Source organism: Phacochoerus africanus, chromosome 8 (genome assembly GCF_016906955.1).
Source record: "Phacochoerus africanus isolate WHEZ1 chromosome 8, ROS_Pafr_v1, whole genome shotgun sequence".
NCBI lineage: Eukaryota > Metazoa > Chordata > Mammalia > Artiodactyla > Suidae > Phacochoerus > Phacochoerus africanus.
In genome coordinates this window covers 72,411,121-72,433,465 of record NC_062551.1, presented here as the reverse complement: position 1 = coordinate 72,433,465, position 22,345 = coordinate 72,411,121, and the positions used below count along the sequence as shown (strand labels likewise).

Sequence of the window (22,345 nt, the reverse complement as noted above, 5' to 3'; positions counted from 1 at the left end):
TGATTGAGGCCAGGGGTCGAACTTAAGTCCTCATGGATACTAGTTGGGATCGTTACCACTGAGCCAGGATGAGAACTCCTGGCATTTTATTTCTTGACATTTAAAATATTTCCTTTGTGCACAAATGGCATTCATTTTGGAGGTATCTCCTTTATCTTTACCAGCCCGGTTAACTGTGGGAACTGATGATGGACGTGTGTTGGGTCACAGGATATTCCTCTAACCATAGTTTTAGGGACTAAGGTTTTGTTTTGTTTTGTTTGTCTTCTTAGGGCTGTAACTGTGGCATATGGAGTTTCCCAGGCTAGGGAGTGAATTGGTGTTGTAGCCCCTGGCCTATGCCATTGCCACAGCCAAGCCAGACAGGGCCAAGTCTGTGATCTACAACACAGCTCATGGCAACACCAGATCCTTAACCCCACTGAGTGAGGCCAGGGATCCAACCCACGTCCTCCTGGATACCAGTCAGGTTAGTTACTACTGATCCACGACCCAATCTCCTAGGACATTAAGTTATGATCTGAGGGTTTCAACCAAAAAAAAAAAAAAGAGAGAGAGAAAGAGAGAAAGAGAGAAAAGAAAGGAGGAGTTCCCGTCATGGCCCAGCAATTAACGAGGAACCATGAGGTTGAGGGTTCAATCCCTGGCCTTGCTCAGTGCGTTAAGGATCCAGTGTTGCGGTGAGCTGTGGTGTAGCTCGCAGATGCGGCTTGGATCTTTCATTGCTGTGGTTGTGGCGTAGGCCAGTGGCTACAGCTCCAATTAGACCCCTAGCCTGGGAACCTCCATATGCCGTGGGTGCGGCCCTGGAAAATACAAAAAAAAAAAAAAGAAGAGAGAGAGGTTCAGATCAGCTTTCAGGCTCATGGTTCTCACTTCCCTGCAAGACATAATTAAGCAAAGAGGAAGGAAGCTAAGAGGCTAGTCTATCCATCCTCTGTGGTGCCAGAAGGGACAGAGCTATGACTTTGTGTCCACGGAGCCAAGAATGGAATTTGGGTAAACGGAGGTTCTTCTACCACTTCCAGAGCAGTGACTTAGCCTCTTGGTTGGTGCCCCTGAAGGGTGGGGATCCAGACTGAGATGTGTTCATGCTTGGTCTGACAAGGATGCCTTTTTCCCTGTGAATATTCACAGGATTCCTTTTGGAGCAGAATCAGGATGAGTGTCCGGAATCCACCCAAGCTCCTGGACCTGCCAGGAAAGAGCTTGCTGAGGGATGAGGCCTTGGCCATCACTGCTCTCAAGTATCTGCCGGCCAAGCTCTTCCCCCCACTGTTCATTTTGGCCTTCTATGGGAGACGCTGCAGGACTCTGAAGGCCATGGTGCAAACGTGGCCCTTTGTCCGTCTGCCTCTGGGGGATCTGATGCAGATGCCTCACCAGGAGACTGTACAAGCAGTGCTGGATGGGCTTGATGTTCTATTTGCCCAGAAAGTTCACCCCGGGTGAGTCTTATTCAGGTAGCCTGGTAGGGTCCTGAGCATCCTTAAAGAGACAGCTAGTATCATAAGAGTGGATGACCAAGGATGGACCAGAGACTTCTGCTGATGCCAATGAAGAAGCTCAAGGACCTCGGCCATTGCCATTGCGGAGTTCACCTTGGGAAATCCCTTCTGGAAGTGTATGGGTGCCTAAGATGTAGGGGAGCATGAAAGAACAGGACCTCCTTCTAGTGATGCTTAAAAGCACTAGATGTTTAGAAGCAGGAAGGATAGGAGGAAAGGAGATGGAGGAAGGTGAGGTAGAGAGGGAAGAAGAGGGCAAGGCAGCAGGTGATGTCAGGAATGTGAAGTAAAATGTGGTCTAAATTCTAAGACCAGTTTCCTTCCATGTGGCTCCTAAACCATCCTAGCTAATCTGCTGTTTCACCACAGGAGATGCAGACTGCAGGTGTTGGATTTAAGGAATACTGGCCAGAACTTCTGGAGGATGTGGGCTGGATTCAATGCTCATGTCTCCTCAAGCTCATCGATGGCACCAGTGGACAGTTCAAGGACAAAGCATCCCTTGGCTCTATTGGATGTGTTTCTAGAACTTTGCCTCAAGGAAAGGACCCTGGATCAATTCCTCATCTACCTCATAAGGTGGATGGAGAAGAGAAACAGTTATGTACACCTGTGCTGTAAGAGGCTGAAGGTTATTTCAATGCCCATGGAAAATATTAAGAAGGTTCTGAATATGGTGGAGCTGGACTGTCTCCAGGAGGTAGAAGTGAGTTGCACCTGGCGGTTGTCCACCCTGGCCATGTTTGCTCCTCTCCTGGGCCAGATGACTAATTTGCAGAGACTCATTCTCTCCCATGTCCATGTGTCTACCTGTGAGGAGCAGGAGCAGCATGTCCTCCAATTTACCTCTCAGTTCCTCAGGCTGCACCACCTCCAGGATCTCTACATGGAATCTCCTTTCTTCCTCAAAGGCTGCCTGGACCAGATGCTCAGGTAAGAAGCCACCACTGGCCAACTAACAGTGAACACAAGAGAATGTCAGATGCACTGGCTCTTTGCCGCTCAATCATGAAGTGGGGTATCACATCACCACACCCATCTGGCTCTGGAAAGGGACACCATACTAGGAAGGTATTCAGATCTAGTGATGGATGTTTTGTGATTTCTTCCTCCAGAAGAGTTATCTATCTATATTCAGATGACATAGTAAAATATGTAAATGAAGAGGGTGTTGAGGAGGGGAAGTGACCTCCGACCTGAACATTTCTAAAGTGAAACTCTGTGCTCACTAGTTTGCTGACCTTAATGAGCCTGTCTCAAACTCCCAGTTTGTAAAATGTCAGATAAGGTGCAGATAAAGTAATTAATATTGGAAGATACATGATTCTGGAGATGTTAGTAATGGAGCAGGAGCCAAAAGCTGACTAAAAAGTGGTAGATGATTTGCAGATGATTCAGGGATATAATAGCCCCTGCAGAACTGCAACCCCAGGTGACAATGTGGAATCTTGTCCAGGTTGTTCTCCTAGCATGTCACCCAGGACCCTCACCTGCCCTAATATACAGGTACCTGGGGGCTGAGCATGGACCGAAGGAACCTGAGTTGAAAGCATTTTTTGTCTTGTCTCCCAATATTAAAATTCAGTGATGTCCACACTTGAATGAGACTCTGTGTCAGGCTCTCTTCCGAGCATGTTCCAGTGCATGCTATTATCTTCATTCCTCCTCAAACTGAAGTAGAGTTTGTTGTACTCTGCTTGACCAGTGAAGAAGGAGAGCTTTCTAGATTCTGTGAACTTGATCCAATCACACAGAGAAGGTGAAAAGTCTCAGGAAAAAATGAAACAGGGCATTCTGAGTATTGATCATTAACAGATGGTCAAAGTGATTTTGGCCTTCGGTTTGTCTTTCAGCTGTAGGTCACTTGTCACTCTAGTTTTTAAGACCTAATTGCTTATCTTCTCCACAGGTGTCTGAAGACCCCTTTGGACAATCTCATAATAACTCACTGCCTGCTAACAGAATCAGACCTGACCCATCTCTCTGAGTGCTTGAACATCAGTCAGCTAAAAGGCCTGGATCTGAGTGGCATCAAGCTGACCAACTTTAATCCTCAGCTTCTCCAAGTTCTGCTGGAGAAAGTTGTAGCCACCCTGCAGGAACTGGACTTAGATGAGTGTGGGATCATGGACTCCCATCTGGAGGCCATCCTGCCTGCCCTGAGCCACTGTTTCCAGCTCAGGTCCTTCAGCGTGTGTGGGAACCTTCTTTCCATGGTCATCACGGAGAAGTTGCTGCAATACACAGCAGGGCTGCCCCATTTAGGTCAAGAGCTATATCCTGACCCACAGGAGTGTTACGGCGCTCAGGGAGCTTTCTGCCCAAGGAGACTTACCCAGCTTCAGGCAGAGCTATTGGAGATTATGAGAGACCTAGGACGGCCCAGGACCATCTGGATTAGCTCTAGCCCCTGTCCTTATGGGGGGATAACATATTCTACCATCCAGAGCCCCTGGTGTTCCACTGTAACCCCTCTGCCTAGGTGGCTGCTTCTCTCAATAGCTTTCTTCTGGGCCCTTAGAATCTGACATCTAGGACACAGGTCCATCAGGAAGGGAAAACAGACCCATGGTTTCAGACATCGGCTCAATGCTAATGAGAAAAGCAGAGGTGATCCAGCAGCAGTGAGGGATTGCAGAGGAAATCCTGACTCTGGGAGTTGATGGGACTTTCAGGAACATGTGTTTATGGAGTTAAAAATATGAATCTAAATTTCTGGAGAGTAATTTGGGTTTGAGACACACATGTTGGTCTTATCTGTGGCTGGATGGTTGTAAAGAAATGATCAGAAATAAAGACAACCCCCAATGTACCCCAACTGCTGCCCTCCATGATATATTAGTCTGCTTTCTCAATTTAAACCTCAGCAATCTCTAGTTTATGATGAAAAGGCACAAAGGGGACACTGAGTTATCTACGATCTGAAACCCTACATTCCTGCCAGTTGTTTATTCTGTCTGGGGTGTCTCTTACCTCCTTACTTATTTCTGTGGCTGCTCAGTGGGTTAAGACCTACAAAGAGAAATATACTCAGTGACCAATAAACCATTGGAAAGTAGAGCTCTTGGCAGGGCCCTCAGTGCAGACTCAGACCATGACCCTCAACGTGCGCTTTCCTCATGGTTCTCATGGTGGCTCCATTGGTCTCAGTTCTTGGTCCTTGTGTGCACTGGGAGAGGGTTTCACTGCATAAGACAAGGCCTCTCATATTGGAAGGGGTTGTCCACACTCCAAAGAAACCTCGGATTCTGGTCCTCACCAACCCACGACTGTCATGAATGGGTAATTGTCCATCCTGAAGTAATCCAGTTGTGTCCATTAAAGATGTACAAATTCCTTTTGGCAAAATGCTAAAATCATACAGGCATGGAACACGTTTTTAGTATTTTTCTAGTGGGTTAAAAGTTATATCATTTGGGAGGACTAGTACATGTCAGTTAGGGATTGACTTTATTCCCATAATACCTCCTGACTCTCCTCATCGTGGGAAACAAATGTAGAATGTTTTGACATTCGCATATCAGGATGTATAACAAAACACCTGCTAGGTACCTCATACAACTCAGTCTTCCCACCCTCTCCTCAATTTCATATCTTGGGATTCAACCAACTTCAGATGCTGTAGTGTTCTATTTACTATCGGAAAATGCCTGTGTGTAAGTGAGCCCAAGCCCTTCAAACCCATGTTCCTGGTGTCACTTGAATATCTAGGTGTATATTGGGTGGGATTTATTATGGGAATGGCTGTGCACAGTTACAGAGGCTAAGAAGTCCCACAAACCACTGTCTGTAAGCTAGAGAAACAGCGAAGCTGGTGGTGTAATTCAGACCAAGGTTTAATGCTGAAAATCAGTGGAACTGACAGTGTTACGCTAAGTCTGAGGCCAAAGGCCTGAGAACCAAAGGACCCATGATATTAGTGCAGAGTAGGAAAGCTCTAGTGCCACAAGTTTCAGTGTTCATGGGTAAGAAGAGAAAGAAGGTAAATGTAGGATTTCTTTTTCCATTTAGGCCCCCAAAGGATCTTCCCTCGGTCTGTGGATTAAAATGCTAGTCTCTTCAAAAAACATCCTCCCAGGCACACCCCATATTGTTTTCCTGGTTATCTGGGCATCCCTTCACCCAGCTGACTCATAAAATTAACCATCACAGTGGCTCTAAATAAAAGGTACCCACATGAAGTCTCCCTGTTAAGGAATCCGAGGCTAGTGTTGTGGGCTCAGGAGAGGAATGAGCATATAAGGGTGAAAGGGCTTTAGGCAATAGCCTCCTTTTCTCATAAAATGAAGATAATAATGCACAATCATGTTATGGGATCTTAGCAGGATTCAATGAGATGTTGCTTATTGACGGCTTGGCAACAGACCTGGCATAGAGTAAGAGCTTAGCAATAGGTTTTTTTCCTTCTTTTATTATCTCTATCCCTCCAGTTTATCATCTAATCCTTACAACATCAAGGAGAGCAGAATCCAGGGTATGGAATGGGACCCAGCTTATAGCCTGTAGCCACCAATGAATCCTGATTCACCCAGGGTGCTTTAGCCAGTTCAGAGAAGGGGATGGAAAGGGCATAGAAAGAGAGCGGATTCATCTCTAGTGATTATTTCATAAACATTCTGAGCCTCGGACTTGCGGGCACCTGCTAGTAGATTAGACCAGAGACTATAAATTAGTTTTGCAAGTAGGACTATATAGTTTAGTATTTTTCAAAAAGTCTGCTGTCATGTAAAGGACAGTTGAGTAAATAATGCACTGTGATTTATACAAATGATAAAGATATTAAAATTTTAATTATAAAGATAATTTAGTACTTTTGAAGATTTTTTTTTTTTTTTTTGTCTTTTAGGACTGCGCCCAAGGCATATGGAGGTTCCCAGGCTAGGGATTGAATCGGCGCTGTGGCCGCTGGCCTACGCCAGAGCCACAGCAACTCGGGATCTTAGCTGAGTCTGCGACCTATACCACAGCTCACAGCAACACCAGATATTTAACAGATATCAAACCCACATACTCATGGATGCTAGTCGGGTTCATTAACCGCTGAGCTGTATAGCTACAGCTGAATCTTGAACAACTCATGACGGAACTGTTCAGGTTCCCTTAAAGGCAGATTTTTAAGATATTAGATATAGTTCTACACCATCAATAGTTGATTGTATCCATGAATGTGAAACTGAGGACCGGGAGGGATCACTGTGAGATATATGTTTTGTAACAGGTATTTTGTTATATATCCTGAAATGGAAGTCAAAACATGCCATACTAGCCTTCCCTGGTGATAGGAAGATAGGAGGTGTAATGGGATTAATATCAATCTCTTAATGGCAACCCCTAGCATCCCCAAAAAGATGCAATTATTAAAACATATATAAAAGTGCTAAAAGCAGTGTACATGCCTGGGAGATTTTAGTAATTTGCTAAAATGAATTTGGATGTCTTTACTGGCCACAACTAGAGTAATAGAAAAAGGACCACTACCCACCCATGACAGGCATGCATGGGTGAAGACCTGAGTCTGCAGTTAATCTGCAGTCTATAGACAATGTCATCCTGAACTGGGGGTCTCGTCTTGTGCCTTGGAATCCTTTCTCAGCACACACAAAGCCAGAAACTGTGACTAATGGACCCACCATGAGAACCATAAGGAATGCTTGTGTCCAGGGTCATGGCCTGAGTCAGCACTGAGGGCCCTGCCAAGATCTCTTCATTCCAGTGGTTCACTGAACACAATTTATGGGTATTAATCCACTGGACAGCCACAAGAACGAGTAAAGGGGGGAAGACATCACCTGGAGAGAAAAAAGAACTGATGGCAATGGTAGTATTTCAGATCATAGACAGCGCGATGCCTTTTTTTTTTTTTTTTTTTTTTTGTCTCTCAACAGTAGCTGGGAGTTCCCATCATGGCATAGTGGTTAATGAATCCAACTAGGAACCATGAGGTTGCAGGTTCGATCCCTGGCCTCGCTCAGTGGGTTAAGGATCCGGTGTTGCCATGAGCTGTGGTGTAGATTGCAGACGCAGGTCGGATCCCTCGTTGCTGTGGCTCTGGTGTAGGCCAGCAGCTACACCTCTGATTACACGCCTAGCCTGGGAATCTCCATATACCAGCAGGAGTGGCCCTAGAAAAGGCCAAAAAAAAAAAAAAGGAAAAAAAAAGTAGCTGGGGATTCCTGAGGTATAAACTGAGAAAACAAATTATATCATGGAGGGCAGAAGTCTGTTTACACCGAGGGTCTCTTTATTCCTATTTTTTTATAACCATCCACACAGGGATAATTCCAACATGCGTGTCTCAAGTCCGTACCGCCCCCCAATGTAATTTAGGTTCATATTGGTGACTCTAGAGGACACATGTTTCCCAAAGTAACATCAACGCCCCAAGTGAACATTTCCTCCTGCAATTCCGCACCCCCTCTGGATCACCTTAAGTTTTCCCATTCACACTGAGCAGATGTCTGAAACAATGGGTCACTGTGCCCTCAAGATGCAACTGGGTCCTAGCTTTTAGTGCCCAAGTGCCCAGAAGAAAGCTTTTGTTAGAGACGAGGCGGGCATATTACAGTGGTATGTAACAAGCTCCATGTGATAGAATGTATCATCACCACAGTGAAGACAGGGGCTGGAGCTAAGCCAGATGGTCCTGGGGCGTCCTAAAGCTCTCATAATCTCAATCAACTCAGCCTTAAGTTTAGCAAGTCTTCCCAGGTGGAGAGTTCCCTGAGAGCCGTAACTCTCCTGAGGGGCAGGATAAAACTCTTCAGTTAAGCTGGGCAGCCCATCAGTATGGCACAGCAGCTTCTCAATGATGGCCATAGAGAGAGGGTTCCCACGAATACTGAAGGAGCTGAGCTGGGAGCAGTGGCTCAGAGCAGGCAGGATGGCTTCCAGTTGGGAGTCCATGATCCCACACTCATCTAAGCCAAGCTCCTGGATGGTGGCTGCAACATTTTCCAGCAGAACTTTGAGGAGCTCGGGATTAAAGTTGGTCAGCTTGATGCCACTCAGATCCAGACTCTTTAGCTGACTGATGTTGGGGCACTGCGACAGATATGTCAAGTCTGACTCCATAAGCAAGAAGTGAGTTATTGAGAGGGTGTCCAAGGGGGTCTTCAGGCACCTAGGGAGAAATCAAAGAATTACTTCTGGGAAAGTGGGGCGGCAGGTGACCTCAAGTTGGGAAAGAAGTGATTTTCCCAAGACCAAGGTCATTCTGACTCTGTGATGAAGATCAATACTCAGGATACCCAGTCTCACTTTAGCCTGAGTCTTTTCACCTACACTGTGTGACTGGGTCAAGTTTACCAAGTCTAGAAAGCTCTCTTTCCTCGTCTGTCAAGCAGGGTCAAACATACTCCACTTCCTAATGGGGATAAATGAAGATAATGGAATATCTGGAACATGTTCAGAGGAGAGTCTGACCCGTGTGGACATCATGGGTGGACATCACTGAATTTTCACATAGGAAAGAAATCAAGACAAAAAATGCTCTCAGCCCAGGCTTTCTTCAGCTCATTGCTTGGGCCCAACGTTTTGTCAACTCTGGGTCAGATAAGGAACCTGGATAACATGAATAATTAACCAGCCTGGGCAAGATCCCACAACATAGGCTAAGGTCACCAGTCTGCAGGGGTTGACTTACATCCCTGCATCATCTGCAAACCACCCATCACTTTTTAGTATCCTTGGGTTCCAGCTCTCTTACCATCATTTCCAGAATCATGCATTTCCCATGTATTAATTACCTTATCTGTAGCAGAAAACAATATTTAATGGACAGGAATTTTGAGACAGACTGTCACAAAGGCAGTGAGCACAGAGCTCCTCTTTAGAAATACTCGGGTCTGAGGTGGTTTCCCCTCGTCGGTGCCCTCTTTTCTCACTTATTTTTAGTCACCTGAATGAACACAGGCATCTCTAAGAAGAAGCGGACAAACCCTCCCTCAGAACATATGAATCCCCTGATCTATAGCTTCCTAGCATGAGTCTCTCTATCCCACTTTGTCTCTCTAACTTGATTTGTGCGGTTATGTGATACCACACATCAGGTCAGAGCAGCAAAGGAAAGAGTTCATCTGACAGTCTAGTGTTGTGTTCATTGTAAAGGGGCCAGTGGTGCCATCCTCACCTGAGCATCTGGTCCAGACGACCTTGGAGGAAGGAGGGAGTTTCCAGGTAGAGATCCCGGAGGTGGTGCAGCCTGAGGAACTGAGAGGTAAATTGGTCCATCTGCTGCTGCTGCTCCTCCTGCTCCTCCGAGGGAGACACGAGAAGAGGGGAGAAGAGGAGCCTCTGCACATTGCTCATCTGACCCAGGAAAGGAGCAAACCTGGCGAGGGTGGCCAGCTGCCACGTGCAGTTCACTTGCACCTCCTGGAGACAGTCCAGTGGCATCATACTCAGAAACTGCACAGTGCTTTCTATGGGCATTGACTCAATCTTCAGCTTCTTACAGCACAGGTGTACTGAATCTTTTCTTCTTGCCACCCACAGGAGGAGGTAGAGGAGGCATTCATCCATGGCTGCTTCACTGAGGCAAAGCTCTATGAACACTCTATGAGCCATGGGATGTTCTTTCCTTGAACTGTCCTCAGTCACTGGTGCCATCAGGGAGCCTGAGGACACATGGTCCTTGTCTCCTGACCACATGCTCCAGAAGTACTGTCCAGTATTCCTCAAATCCAGAACCCGCAGTTTGCACCTCCTATGGGGAGAGAGCAGATTAGTTGGGATGCTTTAAGATCCATATTGAACACAGAATGAAAACACAGTCTCAGAATTTAGGCAACATTCAGACTTCCCACCTGTGCCTTTATGTCACATGCCCAACATAGTCACATTCCTGACATCGGGTACTCCCTTGCCCTCTTCTTCTCTATCTGCCTTGCTTACCTCCAGCTCCATTTCCCCTTCCAGCCTTCCTGTTCTCCACTTCTAGTGCCTTTAAACATTCCCGGGAGGACATGCGGGCATGTTCTTTCAGGTTCCCCTGCATCTTAGGCATTCCTACACTTCCGTGTGTGTATTCTTTCTTTCTTTTTTTTGGGGGGGGGCTGCACCTGAGGCATGTGAAAGTTCCCAGGCTAGCTGCCTGTCTATGCCACAACACCACCAACTGTCTCTTCAGGGACTCTCGGGACCCTACTAGGCTACCTGAATCAGACTCACCTGGGGTGAACCTTCTGGGCAAGCAAGGCATTAAGCCCATCCAGCACTGCTTTTAAAGTTCCCTTGTGAGGCACATTCATCAGGCCCCCCAGTGGCAGGCGGACAAAGGGCCAGGCTTGCACCATGGCTGTCAGTGTCTCCCTGTGTCTTCCATAGAAGGCCTCCATGAACAGTGGTGGGAAGAGCTCCGTGGGTAGAAACTCCAGTGCAGCGATGGCTGAGGCCTCATCTCTCAGCAGATTCTTTCCAGCCAGTTCCAGGAGTCTGAGTGGGGTCTGGACATTCATCCTGACTCTCTCGCTAAGGGAATCCTGTGGAAACTACCTGGGAATAAGGCATCTTTCTCAGGCCAAGCATGAGCATACCTTAGTCTGCCTCCCCACCCCACCCCCCATTCAGAGGAACCAAATCAGGACCAAGGTCATGGAGAGTAGAAGAGCATCCTCAGTTTGCTCCAATTAAATTCGGGGCTCAGTGGGTACAAAGCCATAACTTTGCTTCTTCTGGCACCAGAACAGGCATCTCACATGTACCAAGGAAGAAGAACAGCAACCACTAGGCTCTTCATTTCCTTTCACTGTTTTGCCAAATCATATCCCACTGGGAAGGGGATGCCAAGAAGCCTGAAAGCTGACCCCATCTTTCCTGGGGGAAATCTTTCAATCCATTATTTAGGACCATAACTATGGGAGTTGGAATGTCATGTAGACCAACAAACCCTGCATCCTCTCTTACCATAGGTAACCTGACGGGTAAAGATAAAGAAGATACCTCAAATGAAGGCCATATATGCACAAAGGAAATATTTTAAATTTCTAGAAATGAAATTCCAGGAGTTCCCATGTGGCACTGTGGAGATGAATCAAACTAATAACAATGAAGTTGCAGGTTTGATCGCTGGCTTTGGTCAGTGGTAATGGGATCCAGTGTTGCCGTGAGCTGTGGTGTAGGTCACAGACATGGCTCAGATCCTACATTGCTGTGGCTGTGGCTGTGGCTGTCATCTGTAGCTTTTATCAACCCCTAGTCTGGAAACCTCCATATGCCACGTGTGTGGTCCTAAAAGGCAAAAAAAAAAAAAAAAAAAAAAAAGAGAGAGAGAGAGAAAAGAAACAAAATTCCAAACAGAGAGATTATTTTCATTAAAAAGAATATGTGATTGATTAAGACATTTAACAATGAAGTAAGCGAGTACACAAATCAATATGTTGGGGCTTAAGGCAAAACTAAATTTATAGGCAAAACCAAAGCCTTAAATCTGTTTATCTGAAAAGAAAGACTCTTGCTTCCATCTTGAGTTGAATGCCACCATTCAAGACCCACCCATGGGTAAGATGAGGGTGTCCTTAACTGAATCCAATAACATACCAGTTCTGATGAGGTGGGCAGGGTGCTCAGACCTCAGATCTGGTGGAGAGCCCAGGCAGTGACTCCAGAGGGAGAAGTTTCTGAATCTCTTCCTTGGTGCCTGAGGGTTTTATAGACTTTTCTAAACACTTCTTCTCCCTTTCCAACTACTAATGTCCAATCAGAAAGTGATACCTGATTAGATCCTCGACTATCCTCGGGGTTAATCCTGATTGGATTTTTGTCTTTCTTCAGATGAATTGACTGAATCAGAAAGAATAGGGAGAAAGGAGGGCATCAAGGCATTGTCCACTGAAGCTCTCCACAAACCTTCATTCAGTTTCACTAATAGTTGTAGCCCTGGGTATTAGATAGGGAAGGGTTTAATCTGTTCCTGTGGTTAGAAATAAAAACAAAAACATAATACCCAAGGCAATCTACAGATTCAGTGAAATCCCTATGAAATTACCAGGGGTATTCTTCACAGAACTAGAACAGTATATTTTAAAGTTTGCATGGAAACACAAGAGACCCCAGATAGCAAAAGCAATATCGAAAATGAAAAACAGAAATGGAGGCATCAAGCTCCCTGACCTCAGACAAAACTGCAAAGCTACAGTTATCAAAACAATATGGTACTGGCACAAAAACAGAAATATGTATCAATGGAACAGGATAGAAACCCCAGAAATAAACCCAAGCACCTATGGTCGACTAATCTATGACAAAGGAGGAAAGAACATACAGTAGAAAAAAAGTCTCTTCAGTAAGTGGTGCTGGGAAAACTGGACAGCTACTTGTCAAAGAATATTAAAAGTCTTTAACATCATACACAAAAATAAACCCTAAATGGGTTAAAGACCTAAATATAAGGCCAGATACTATACAACTCCTTGAGGAAAACATAGACAGAATGCTCTTTGACATAAATCACTGTAGCATCTTTTTTGATTCACTCCCTAGAATAATGACAATAAAGACATAAATAAACCAGTGGGACCTAGTTAAACCCAAAAGCCTTTGCACAGCAAAAGAAGCCACTGGGGGCGGGGGGGAAGATAACCCACAGAATGGGAGAAAATCTTTGTAAATGATGCAACAATCAAGGGCCTCATCTCCAAAATATACAAACAGGTCATACAACTCGACAGCAAAAAATCAAACAACCCAATTGAAAAATAAGCAGAAGACCTAGTCATTTCTCCAAAGAAAACATACAGATGGCCAAATGCTCAACATCACTAATGACTGAGAAATGCAAATCAAAACTATAATGAGGTACCACCTCACTCCAGTCAGAATGGCCATCATTAACAAGTCAACAAATAACAAATGCTGGAGAGGGTGTGGAAAAAATGGTACCCTCCTTCACTGTTGGTGGGAATGTAAATTGGTACAACCACTGTGGAAAACAGGATGGAGGTACCTCAGAATATAGAATTACCATATGATCCAGCAACCCCATTCCTGGCATATATCCAGACAAAGCTTTCATTGAAAAAGATACAGGCACCCATTATGTTCATCACGGAGCTATTCACAATAGCCAAGGCATGGAAACAACCTAAATGTCCATTGACAGATGAATGGATTAAGAAGATGTGGTACATATACAATAGAATAATACTCACCCATTGAAAATACAAACTAACGCCATTTGTAGCAACATGGATGGAACTAGAAATTCTAATACCAAGTGAAGTAAGCCAGAAAAAGAAAGACAAATACCATATCACTTATTTGTAGACTCTAAAATATGGTACAAATGATCTCTACAAAATAGAAACAGATCATGGCCAAGCAGAACAGACCTGTGGATCAGGTGGTGGGGGTGGGGAAAGGGAGTGGGTTTGGGGTTTTGTTGTTTGTTGTTGTTTGCCATTTCTTGGGCTGCTCCCAGGGCATATGGAGGTTCCCAGGCTAGGGGTCGAATTGGAGCTGTAGCGACTGGCCCATGCCGGAGCCACAGCAATGCGGGATCCGAGCCGTGTCTGCAACTTACACCACAGCTCACTGGAAACTCCAGATCCTTAACCCACTGAGCAAGGCCAGGGGTCAAACCCAAAACCTCATGGTTCCTAGTCGGATTCATTAACCACTGAGCCACAACGGGAACTCCAGGTTTGGGGTTTTGGATGCAAACTGTTACGTTTGGAATGGATGGGCAATGGGGCCCTACTGTACAGCCCAGGGAACTGTGTGTGACTGGGTCACTTTGCTGTACAACAGAACTTGAAGAAACATTGTATACCAACTATACCTTAACAAAAAAATAAATAACACACACAAAGCAACAAAAAAAAAACACAATAGGATTACAGTGCTTTCCAAGGTAGGTGAAAGTAAAATGCAGGTCATACGATTGATTTTTAAATGGAATTATGCTCATATAATATTCCATACAAAAATATAGTCAGATTATATTAAATTCTTTATTTGAAGAGACCTCTAAATTGGAAACATTTTAAATAACTTTTATAAAGAGCTGTTTTATTAGTATCTATAAAAAATTAGAAGGTGGGTTTTTTTTAAATATATATATATACACATATATATACACACACACTTTTATACTTATATATAATGATTAACCTAAGATGTCGCTTAAAACTAATGAAATAAAAACTGGTAGTTGCTGTTGTGGCTCAGTGGGTTAAGGAACAAATGTTTTCTTGATGAGGATGCAGTTTCAATCTCTGGCCTCGCACAGTGGGTTAAAGATCCAGTATTGCCAAAAGCTGCGGCTCAGATCTGGTGTTGCTGTGGCTATGGCACAGGCGTCAGCAATTCCTACTGGTGGAATTTCCATATGCCACAGATGCGGCTGTAAAAAGAAAACACACACACATAAACAAATAGAAACCAAAAAAACCCACAAAAACCTGTTTGGAAAGCTTTATTTATAGTCTCAACTTCACCTCAGTGATTCTTACACAAGGTAATATTAGTTTTTGTTTCCCTAAAAAAAAAAAAATCTTTTCTCTTTAACTACTACCTACAAGCTAGCAAAGTATACCTTTGTAAACAAAGATGAAGTTTACACCCCCCTCCTTTTTTTTTTTTTTTTTTTGCTTTTTAGGGCCCCACACACAGCATATGGAAGGAAGCTCCCAGGCTAAGGGTCGATGGGCTAGGGGTTGAATCAGAGCTTCAGCTGCCAGCCTACACCATAGCCATAGCAACATGGGATCCTTAATCCACTGAGCGAGGCCACAGATTAAACCTGCATCTTCATGGATGCTAGTCGGTTCATTACAGCTGAGCCACAATGGGAACTCTGAAGCATTTATCTTTTATTCTCTCGACCTGATCCCTCCAGAATTTGGCCCCTCCACTTGGCTCCCCTGTGGACTTGCTTGTTTACTGTGACAAGATTACACCTTGTTCTACTAATCATCAATTTGTTCTCTCAGTTTTCTTTTTGTTGTTGTTGTTGTTATTGTTTTTGTTGTTGTTGCTATTTCTTGGGCCGCTCCCGCGGCATATGGAGGTTCCCAGGCTAGGGGTTGAATCGGAGCTGTAGCCACCGGCCTACACCAGAGCCACAGCAACGCGGGATCCGAGCCGCATCTGCAACCTACACCACAGCTCACGGCAACGCCGGATCCTTAACCCACTGAGCAAGGGCAGGGACCGAACCTGCAACCTCATGGTTCCTAGTCGGATTCGTTAACCACTGCGCCACGACGGGAACTCCTGTTCTCTCAGTTTTCAAATTATTTATGCCTTGTGCCTCTCTCTGCTGTACTATGAATTTATTAACGTTAACCTTTATAACATATCCCACATGTTTTAAAAGATTATTGACTCTTGGGAGTTCCCATCCTGGCTCAATGGTTAATGAACATGACTAGTATCCATGAGGATGTGGGTTTGATCCCTGGCCTCACTCAGTAGGTTAAGGATCCGACCTTACCGTGAGCTGTGGTGTAGGTCCCAGCCGCGGCTCGGATCCCGTGTTGCTGTGGCTCTGGTGTAGGCTGGCAGCTACAGCTCCATTTGGACTCCTAGCCTGGGAACTTCCATATGCTGTGGATGTGGTCCTAAAGAGACAAAAAAAAAAAAAAAGAGAGAGAGAAAGAAAGAAAAAGGAAAAAACATTCCAAACAGAGGTTTTTCATTAAGAAGAAAAGCTTCTTGATAAAACTTTTTCAAATGACATAAACCAAAACACAAATGAAAAGATTTGGGATGAAGGCAAAATTACAGGCTTGAGGCAAAACCAAAGCCTTAAATTGCTTCATCCAGAATGACAGAAAAAGGGAAACTCTCAGTGGCGTCTTGGGCCTACCTTTAAGACACACTTACCATAGATGAGGTTGTATTTAGCTGACCTCCGTAACTTACCAGGTCAGATGGTGATTGGTGGGTTCTCAGACCTCGACTCAGAAGTAGGGGAGAATCCAGGCAGCTGACTAAGAAGTGTTGGCATCTCTCCTAGGTGGCCTGAGGCTTTTATAAAACTTCCTAATCCCATTTTCCCTCTTTGCAACTACTCACTTCCAATCAGAAAGCCTATAAGATTGAATTCCAGAATGCCCCTCAGGTAAATGCTGATTAGATCTCTGTCAATTTCCATATGAACTGATGGAGCCATATCTCCATTCAAGAAAGAGGAAGACTAAAGGGTGGGGAGATAGGAATCTGAAACACTCATTATATTGGATCCACAAAATTGGATTCATTTTGCAAATATGGACAGTTACAGCCCTGGGTGTGAGACAGGGAAAGGATTATCAGTTACTCACATTATACAAAAGCAAAACCAAAAAGATACACAAAAACTTGAAGGTATCCTCCTTGTTGGGGATCTTTGGCCATCTCAAAATTGGAAATGTCTCAGACTTAAATCAGCTTCATAAAAACAGTGTGTCATTTCCAAAGGAAACAAAATAAACATCTATTTTAAGTTGTTCCTTTAGTGCCATGTCTAAAATTTAGCAGATCATGAGTCAATTCAGGTACCAAAGCAAGTGCAATGGGGGATGTGATTGGTCATCCAGGCTTAACTCAGGGCTTTTCTGAAGGACATCAAGTCAAAATCACCATGAGAATAAGAGTGTGTGCTGGGAGGTGTGGAGTTGGCGATTCCAAAAGGATGACTCAAACAAAGTCATATACCCTTTCCCCGCCTTGGGGAAGAGGAACATTAAAAGACTTCTCCAGGTGGCTTTTAGAAACTAAACAGGACGGTCTAAGAGGAGACAGTGTCATCTTCAAATGTGTTTCCTCCTAGAAATTTGGGATCAGGATAGCATATTGACATGAAAACACATGTGAGCAGAGGGAGACATGGCCACCCCTGTAAAATAAGGACATTTCCAAAACTGAGAGCCTCTGAGGGTGCTTTGGGAATTTGGAGCCGGGGGAGGGGGGGGAAATAAACATGGATCTGTCACACCTAACATGTTCTCTTTATGGCAGCTGCTGCCACTCAGCCTTTTCTTTTAAGTTCTTCCCCAGGGGATGTAATGCTGATGGCAATTACCCTCAGGTACATTCTAGGGCCTGGGGGCTGAAGCATAATCCCATTAACCCCTTTGAAGAATTTTTTTTTTTTTGTCTTTTTGCTATTTCTTTGGGCCGCTCCCGCGGCATATGGAGGTCCCCAGGCTAGGGGTCGAATCGGAGCTGTAGCCGCTGGCCTACGCCAGAGCCACAGCAACGCGGGATCCGAGCCGCGTCTGCAACCTACACCACAGCTCATGGCAACGCCGGATCGTTAACCCACTGAGCAAGGCCAAGGATCAAACTTGCATCTTCATGGATACTAGTCAGATTCATTTTCGCTGCACCACAACAGGAATTCCTATGTATATATAGCCAAACTTATGGCATATGGAAGTTCCTAGAGCTAGGGGTAAAATCGGAGCTGCAGCTGCCAGCCTACATCACAGCCATAGCCACAGCAATGCCGGATCTGAGCAGCATCTGCAACCTATGCTGCAGCTTGCAGCAGCAGCAGACCCTTAACACACTGAATAAGGCCACGGGTAGAACCTGCATCCTCATGGATAGTAGTCGGGTTCTTGACCTGCTGAGTCACAACAGGAGCTCCAGATATAATTATTAAGTGTGGTATAGTAATATCAAAACCATGTTAAATGCCTGTGCTACTTTGGGATTTTGCTAAAGCAATTTGGGTGTCTTTACTGGCCACAACAAGGTTAACTCAAGATGGACAATTGTCAACCCATCATAGGCAAGAGGTAGTAAGAACCAGAATATGAAGTTTATCTAGACTGTGGACAACACCTTCTAGAACTGGGGGCCTTGTCTTGTGCTCTGAAGTTCTTTGCAAAACATACAAAGTCCAGAAACATACAAAGGCCAGAAACGGTAATGGAGCCACCAGGACAATCATGAGGAACGCTCAGGACCAAGGTCATGGCCCGAGCCAGCAGTGAGGGCCCTACCAAGGCTTCTCACGCCAGTAGCTCATTGACCACAGAGGATGGTCCCCTATGTGTGTGATAATCCAATGACCAACCACAGAAAAAAGGAAGGAGGTAAGAGATGCCCCAGAAACATTAGAGAACTTGCAGAAATGGGCAGATTGCAGGCCATAGACAATGTAGTGTCCTTTTGATTTTTACTATTACTTTTTTTGATGTCAGCAACTGTAAACACTGACGGTATAAACTGAGAAAACAGAATCATACATCACAGAAGGCAGCAGGTGTTTTACACTGAGGGTCTCTTTATTTCTAACCATTACGTTACAAACACCCACCCAGGGATAACTGAAACATGGATCGCAAGCCCACATCCACGTCCACAACATAGGCTATTCCTGACTCTGTAAACACATATCCCTGAAAGTCCCATCATATCCCAGGGTCAGCTGTTCCCCCTGCAATACTGAATGGCCTTCCTTTTTCCCATTCACATGGAGCATCAGTCTGTTTCCCCTTCAAGATGGACCGATGTCCTTGATGGCAGATTCCCAGCACCCAGAAGAAAGCACTTGATAGCAGCAATCACCTAGGCATGGGTATCAGGGCAGTACACGATGGGCTCCAAGTGATCACATATGTCATCGCCATAGTGGGGACAGGGGCTGGGGCTGATCCGAATGGTCCTGGTACGTCCTAGGTCTCTCAGGATCTCCAGCACTTCAGCCTGGATCTCCTTAAGTCTCCCTTCAAGGGGAACTCCCTGAGGGCTGTAACTCTCCTGAGGGGCGGGATACCACTCATGACTTAAATTGGGCAGCCGTGCCACGTGTCGCAATATCTTCTCCATGTTGGCCATGGAGAGAAAGTTCCCACGTAGGCTGAAGTACCTGAGCTGGGAGCAGTGGCACAGAGCTGGCAGGATGGCCTCAAACTGGGAGTCCGTGATCCCACACAGATCTAAGTCCAGTTCCTGCAGGGTGGCTGCAACTTTCTCCAGCAGAACTTGGAGGAGCTCAGGGCTAAACTTGGCCAGCATGACGCCACTCAGATCCAAGCCTTTTAGCTGCCCGATGTTCGAGCTCTGGGACAGATGGGTCACGTCTGATTCCGTAAGCAGGGTGTAGGTGATCGAGAGGTTGTCCAAGGGGTGATTCAGGCACCTGGGGACAAACCAAGCCATTAGTTCCTAGAGAGCAGAGTGCCGGGTTACCTCCAGGCAAGAGACAAGCATTTCCCCAAGCTGAGGTTGTTCCGACCACCGGATGAAGGTCAACACACAGGATGCCCAATCTGATTTGAGGCTGAGTCCCATCCCATTCCCTGTGGGACCGGGTCATGCTCTCAGAGACTTGAAACTCTCTTTCCCCATCATCAAGCAGAGTATAACATCCTCCACTTGCTTGAGGATGAATGCAGATATTGGCATGTCTGGAATCTGCTCAGAGGAGAGCCTCACACAAAATCTCAATCAAGTCTGGGCATCACCGAGTATTAATATTGGGAGATAAGACAAAATATGCTTTGGATTCACGCTTGGCCCCTAGATACACTGATCTCAGGCCAGGTGGGGCTCCTGAGTCACGTGTCTAAGGAACCCACCTGGACAAGTTCCCACAGCAGCAGCTGGAGTTGCCAGTCTGCAGGGGCTCACGTACACCCCTGCATCACCTGCCAACCTTCTACCACTTGTTATTCTCCTGTTGGCCCCAGCTCCCTTACCATCCTCTCCAGGACCACATATTTCTTATCCAGTGATTGTCCCATCTGGGGCAAAACATCAACTTTTACAGACAGGGAATCTGAGACATGCTTGTTGTGGTCACAAACCTGGTGAGCAGAGCGATTCTTTTAGAAGTGCTCTAGTCTGAGGTGCGTTCCCTCCTTGGTGGACAGTTTGTGATCACTGTTCCCCAGCCCCTGGTCCACTCTCACCTGAGCATCTGGTCCAGGCGGCCTTCAAGGAAGGAGGCACATTCCAGATGGAGATCCCGGAGGTGGTGCAGCCTGAGGAACTGAGAGAGAATTTGGACAACATGCTGCTGCTCCTGCTCCTCAAGTGCAGACATGAGGATGGGGGATAGAAGCAGTTTCTGCACGTTGGTCATCTGGCCCAGGAGAGGAGCAAACGTGGCCAGGGTGGACAGCTTCCAAGTGCAATTCACTTGGACCTCTTGGATACAGTCCAGCTGCACCTGAGCCAGGACCTTCATAATATTTTCCATGGGCATTGCAGAGATGCTCAGCCTCCTGCAGCACAGGAGTATGGAATCTTTTCTCCTCTCCACCCATCCGCTGAGGTAGGTGAGGAAGTGATCCAGGGTCCTTCTCTTCAGGGAAAGATCTATGAGCACCTTCAAGGGAGCCAAGGACCGCTTTGTCCTTGACCTGTCCTCAGCCACTGGTGCCATCTGGGAGCCTGGGGACACCTGCGTGCTGGATCCAGACCACATGTTCCAGAAGCTCTGGCCAGTATCCCGTAAATCCAGCACTCGCAGTTTGCACCTCCTACGGGCAAAGAGGTGATTGATGAGGATGCGTTAAAATGCGACACAGAATGAGAACGCAGCCTCAGAATTTGACACAGATGTGCCTGCCTGTGCTTTTACTTCACCTGACCCTTGCCCCCTTCCTCCCTCTTGCCTCACTCTCCTCCATTTCCATTTGCACCTCCATCCTTTCTGGGTCTCAGTTTTTAATACCTTGAGCTTCACTGGGACATGTTCTTTCAGGCCCCCGTGCATCTCAGGCACTCCTCCTCTTCCAGAAGGTATTTCCCACCGCGAGCCAAGGCCTCTGAGTTTCTTCACTGGCCTCGTCAGAACCCTCTGGTCCATCCCTTGTCCATCCACTTTCCCTCAACACAATTATCTCCTCTAGGATGCCCAAACCCCAGCAGGCTCCCTGGACCAGACTCACCTGGGGCGAACTTTCTGGGCAAGTAGGAGATCAATGCCCTCCAGCACTGCCTGTAAGGGCCCCATATAAGGCATGTCTATCAGGCCCCCCAGAGGCAGGCGGACAAAGGGCCAGACTTGCACCATGGCCTTCAGGGTCTCGATGTGTCTCCCATCAAAGGCCTCCATGAACAGTGGTGGGAAGAGCTCCGTGGGCAGATCCTCCAGAACAGAAATGGCCAAAGCCTCTTCCCTCAGCAGGCTGGTTCCTGCCAGGTCGAGGAGTTTCCGTGGGGTCTGGACACTCATCGTGATTCTGCTCCTAAAGGAATCCTCTGGAAGCTGCCAGGAAACAGGGCACTCATTTCAGGCCAATCATGAGCACAGGGTCTCCCCACCCTTCAGAGGACCTCCCCAAGGTCACTGCTTTTGCAGGTATGGTAATGCCGCATTTAGCTCAAATTCCACTCTGAGGTTGGTGGGCACAGACCTATAATCCCCTATCAGATCCACAACAGCCTCTCACAAGCACCAGTGACAAAGAAAGGCCACTACTGGAGCATGTACTTCCATCTACTGCTTTGCCGAATTCATGTCACACTGGGACATGGGTACTAAGGACCCAGGACTTCTTGGGGAAGATTTTCAGACCATCACTTAAAGCCCTGCTAAAACTGTGGGAATTGGAGTGACCCGGGAACCAGCACAGCCTATATTGTCAGTTACTGCAGTTAATCTGGCTGGTAATGTTTAAGGGGATACTCCTAAAATGAATGCTATTTGTGCACAATTATTTTAGGTCCGTGCCTGTGGCATATGGAATTCCCACGCCAGGGGTCAAATCAGAGCTGCAGCTGCCAGCCCAAGCCAGAGCCACAGCAACTAGAGATATGAGCCTGTGTCTGCAACCTATGCTGCAACTCTAGGCAACACCAGATCCCTAACCCACTGAGGGAGGCTAGGGATGGAACCCACATCCTCATGGATACTAGTTGGGCTCCTAACCTGCTGAGCTACAACAGGGAAATCC

General features: G+C 46.1%; 3 protein-coding genes across 3 annotated transcripts; 1 reads left to right on the top strand and 2 right to left on the bottom strand.

Annotated features, from left to right (window-relative positions):
- Positions 1 to 1,161: 1,161 nt before the first annotated feature.
- Positions 1,162 to 4,036, top strand: LOC125133322 (PRAME family member 8-like). Its single transcript, XM_047791432.1, has 3 exons — positions 1,162 to 1,448; positions 1,968 to 2,441; positions 3,418 to 4,036. Exons 1-3 carry the CDS (start codon positions 1,162 to 1,164, stop codon positions 4,034 to 4,036), a joined length of 1,380 nt encoding a protein of 459 aa, XP_047647388.1.
- Positions 4,037 to 8,015: 3,979 nt separating this feature from the next.
- On the bottom strand, positions 8,016 to 10,963 carry LOC125133321 (PRAME family member 27-like). The gene is made up of 3 exons (XM_047791431.1): positions 10,677 to 10,963; positions 9,637 to 10,212; positions 8,016 to 8,628 (listed from the first exon to the last, which is right to left on the bottom strand). The coding sequence occupies exons 1-3, from the start codon at positions 10,961 to 10,963 to the stop codon at positions 8,016 to 8,018; spliced, it is 1,476 nt and encodes a 491-aa protein (XP_047647387.1).
- An 8,044-nt stretch (positions 10,964 to 19,007) lies between these two features.
- Positions 19,008 to 21,624, bottom strand: LOC125133320 (PRAME family member 27-like). Its single transcript, XM_047791430.1, has 3 exons — positions 21,338 to 21,624; positions 20,354 to 20,926; positions 19,008 to 19,581 (listed from the first exon to the last, which is right to left on the bottom strand). Exons 1-3 carry the CDS (start codon positions 21,622 to 21,624, stop codon positions 19,008 to 19,010), a joined length of 1,434 nt encoding a protein of 477 aa, XP_047647386.1.
- Positions 21,625 to 22,345: the final 721 nt, after the last annotated feature.